This window comes from Lygodium microphyllum, chromosome 20 (genome assembly GCF_053477565.2).
Source record: "Lygodium microphyllum isolate KBCC chromosome 20, Lygodium_microphyllum_v1.1.10, whole genome shotgun sequence".
NCBI classification, from domain to species: Eukaryota; Viridiplantae; Streptophyta; class Polypodiopsida; order Schizaeales; family Lygodiaceae; genus Lygodium; species Lygodium microphyllum.
The window spans coordinates 9,415,364-9,419,624 of record NC_141154.1 but is presented as its reverse complement, the minus strand read 5'-3'; the positions used below and the strand labels follow the sequence as shown (position 1 = coordinate 9,419,624).

Sequence of the window (4,261 nt, the reverse complement as noted above, 5' to 3'; positions counted from 1 at the left end):
AGGTTGGGCTGTGGGTCAAGATGATGCAGATGGAAATAGGTATGCTATTCGGTTTGGGGCGAAAGTCCTAAACGAGAGACAGAGGAGATATTTGCAAATCAAGAGGGAGTTATTGGGGATTGTCACGGCTCTCAAATGTGACAAGGAGTACTTTATTGGAGCTTCAGTTGTGGTAGGGACAAATTGCTTGCCATTGATTGGTATGATCACGAGTTGCTCTACTCCGGATATAGCTATGTTGAGATGGATTGCATACATCAAGTCATTGAATCCGGAATTTAAACACATAGCAGGGAAGGATAATCCAGTGGCAGATATGTTGTCTAGAGCCAGATATGGTGATGAGGAGACTCTACTTGCAGAAGAGGATGATGCAGAAATTTCAGCCACTATGGTTGATCATGTTTGTCATGTCTTTGATATTGTGGCTTTCACAGAAGAACTCTATGTTGGAGATTGGTTGCAGATTGGCAGGTACCTTAGTACACTAAGCAAAAGAGATGAATGGACAGATGAAGAGTTTAAGAAGATCAGAAGGAAAGCCTATGGATATTTTCTTAAGGATGGATTTCTTTGGAAGCATCCGAAGAAAAGAGGCGGATTACCTTTGCGGGTTGTCTGCGATAGAGAGACACAGTTACAGGTGATGAGGGAGTTTCATGAGAGTCCTTGGGCTGGTCATAGAGGAGTATGGGCTACTTATGAGAAAATCAAGGAGAAATATTGGTGGAAAGGTATGTACAGAGATGTTTCTCACTTTGTTGAGACTTGCAGAGACTGCCAGATGTATTCAGTAGTGCGTCATAGAGATGAGCTTCATCCGACCTATCCGCTATGCATTCATTATAAGTGGGTAGTTGATTTGGTTACCATGCCTATGGGTCTATGGCAGATGAGATACATTGTTTTGGCTAGAGAGGATCTTACCAATCATGTTGAGGGTAGATCTTTGAGAATGAAGACCACTAGTGCAGTGTGTAAGTTCTTATTGGAGGAAATTTTCTGCAGGTATGGTTGTGCGGGTAAGATCACTGGGGATCGTGGTGAATTGGATGCAGATGAAGCTAGGGAGTTTTTCTTTCAGCTAGGAATCAAGTTGGCTCTAACCACATCATATAATCCAGAGGGAAATGGGAAGAGTGAAAGAGGGCATCCGCCGATAGTGAAAGCATTAGCCAAAGCATGCAGAGGACGGATTGGAGAATGGCCGAGACTTCTACCATTTGCTTTGTGGGCTGATCGTACGACTCATAGTGTTACCATAGGATATATCCCTGCAGAGTTGATGTATGGTCAGAAACCTGTTATGCCGATTGAGACTTGTGCTTTAACTTGGTCAGTTTTACCTTGGCAGGAGAATTTGACGAGAGAGGAGCTCTTAGCTCTTCGGATTCGACAGTTAGAGAGGAGACCTGAGGATATTCAGCTAGCTATTGACAGGTTGAAGGTTGCTAGACTGAGAAATAAGGACAGGTTTGACAGCAGGCATCGCTTGCGGCCTAGAGCAATAGAAGAGGGAGATTGGGTATTGGTGTTTGATAGCAGTCTTGAAAATCAGCATACTACACTTCGGAAGATGGTGAAAAGATGGTTTGGGCCGTACATAGTCAGACATGTCTTTGATAATGCAACATATGAGCTGACTGAATTGGATGGGACAGTGCTTAGAGTGCCTATTGCTGGAAAAAGAATCAAGATTTTCAAGAAAAGAGATGATGAGGATTATGTATTGGAAGAATTTTCAAGAGAAGAGCAACGACAAGAAACTCTAATGGAAGAGACAGATGATATGGCTGATAATCTTGTTGATCTACTGGAAATGCATAACGAAGAGATTGATTTGTTTGTGGATCTTGATGATAATGATCATGGGTAGTTGGCTCATCCGGAGGATGCGCAGGATTAGAGGGGGTTGATGTCGTATTGCTGCGCATTCGAGATGCGAAAACCACCCGAAAGTTGTGTGTGCGATTTAATACTTTATGCACACTTAGTTGTTGTGATTACATTTATTCTCTGCGTATGAGTATAGATGCTCACATGAAGGGCTTCACTTCAGATGTTTTTGTTAATAGCACACTTATTAATATTTATGGTAAATGTGGCAGCATTTTAGAGACAGAGGCGCATTGCAGATCGTTTGAGGAAAGAAAGGTTTCTTAGAGTTTGGAGAGACTGGCAAACCGTTCTATCGTCAATTCGGCCTGGGACAACCATACCAAGTCAACCTTTGGTGGGAATTTTGCAGCCAAAAACCCCCCAAGAAGCAAAAGTTGCACCTTTGCTTGCAAGAAGTGATATTATAGTTACACGAAATATTGAGTGGGCCAATCTTTTGGTTCGTTTTGAACAAGCAAATCGATATGTTATCATGGATCCTCAAGAAGGATTAATGATGGTTGGGTACATAATTGAATCAAGCCATTGGCTGCTTTGTCAATTTCTACACCGAAGGCGGCAATTCACTGCTTCTATTATGGATGCATCAGGCAATGTCCTATTTACTGTGAGGAGATTGCCATGGTTCATTAACAGCACGATTTATGCTGAGATAGATGGAGGAGTTGTGGGCTTTGCCAAAAGGAGATGGCATCTCTGGAAACGTATCTATGACCTTTACTTGGGCAAGAGGCAGTTTGCAGTTGTAGAGAATTCTGGTTTTTGGAATTGGACTTTCACTTTGAAAGACGAAAATGGAAAAGTTCTTGGTGAAATTGATCGACATTTTCAGGGCTTTGGTTATGAGATGCTTACAGATGCTAGCCAGTATGCAATTCGATTTGGTGATATTGCCCCTGCTTATCACCCGAAATCTGCAGTAGATGCAATGTCTGCAGACAAATCTGTTCTGCCACAAGGAATTAATGTGAATCATGAATATGAGGCTGAAACATTTGAAGTAGATCGCCCATTATCTCTGTCAGAAAGAGCGGTGGCACTTGCACTTGCAATCTCTCTTGATAATGACCATTTCTCAAGGCATAGTGGATGGTTCTTTCCTATACCATTTATAGGAGGTGAAGAGTAGAAGCTGAGAACTCCTAAAGCCTGACGGGAGAAATTTTGACCTGCCAGTTGAAGCAAAAGCACTCGAAGTAATATGGTTACATACACATGGCAGTGTGGAAATCTTAAAATAATACATGGATCTGGCATACGATTTTTTTTGGATGAGGAATCAGAAGGCGGAAAAAGAGAGGAGTAAACGACGAAAAAGCTGGAGAAAGCTCTAAATCTGGAACCGAGTGCGAAAGTCTTGCGAAGGGGGAGAGACAGACAAAAAGGAAAAAGAAACTTCAAGAAAGGGAGTGCTTGTATGCTGGATTGGAGACCGAGAGAGGTCTGTGTGGTGGTGTGTTTGCTACAGAGACTTTGTGTGCCGAGAGAAGTCGAAAGAGAGAGTGCATGTTGTGAGAAATATCAAGAGACTGTGTGGTGAGGGAGATAGATAGTAGGCTTTACGTTGTGAGAGATACCGGGAAACTCTGTGTGTGTGTGTCTGCGGCCTCGAAGGAAACAGGAGAGACAGAGGGAGCGAGAGAGCGATGTCTCTAACGGGTACAACAACAGCTTTAAGGTTCCCTCGTAGTGGTTGAACAAGCCGAGCAGCAAGGCAAATCCATGTTATTGGAGGTAGGGCCTTCTTCACGGAGAGAGAGGCATGCATTCTACACTGCTCAGCAGGTTGCAGTCTCTAAAATTGAAGCACACAGTCACCAAAGATTCCTTGTGGATTGATGGCTGCTGCATCACACATAGGATTCGCAAAGTGCTTGTTCCCAAAGGGCTTGAACCAGCAGTGAAATCAGTTTGTTGACGCTATGGTTATCGCGCGGATTCTAGAAGCTGTATTGGTGGTTCCAATTCTGCAAGTGAATTAAGTACTGGCAGATTTCTGGCCACACTTGGTGAATCTTTTACTTTAGGATTTGATGAAGCTATTGCGCTCTCTGCTGAAACAGGAGAAGGCCTAACAGATCTTTATGAAGGGTTAATGCCTTTGCTTATAAAAGCCCAAGAAGACATAAATGCTGCCCAAGAACTGAATTCTGAGGATGAATCTGGAGGTCCTTTGGCAATGCAACTGGTCACCCTAATGTTGGAAAATCAACAATACTGAATTCCCTACTTTGACAGGAACGTGTGCTAACTGAGCCAGAACCAGGTTGGATGTAGAAGGCACAGCTTAAACAAGGTCCATCAGCTCTTAGTGCTATTCATGCAAAGCTTTGTATTTATGATAATGAAGACAGTAAAATAA

General features: G+C 42.9%; 1 protein-coding gene across 1 annotated transcript; it reads left to right on the top strand.

Annotated features, from left to right (window-relative positions):
* Window positions 1–1,010: 1,010 nt before the first annotated feature.
* On the top strand, window positions 1,011–3,028 carry LOC148018676 (phospholipid scramblase family protein C343.06c-like). The gene is made up of 2 exons (XM_087701067.1): window positions 1,011–1,022; window positions 2,117–3,028. The coding sequence occupies exons 1-2, from the start codon at window positions 1,011–1,013 to the stop codon at window positions 3,026–3,028; spliced, it is 924 nt and encodes a 307-aa protein (XP_087557193.1).
* Window positions 3,029–4,261: the final 1,233 nt, after the last annotated feature.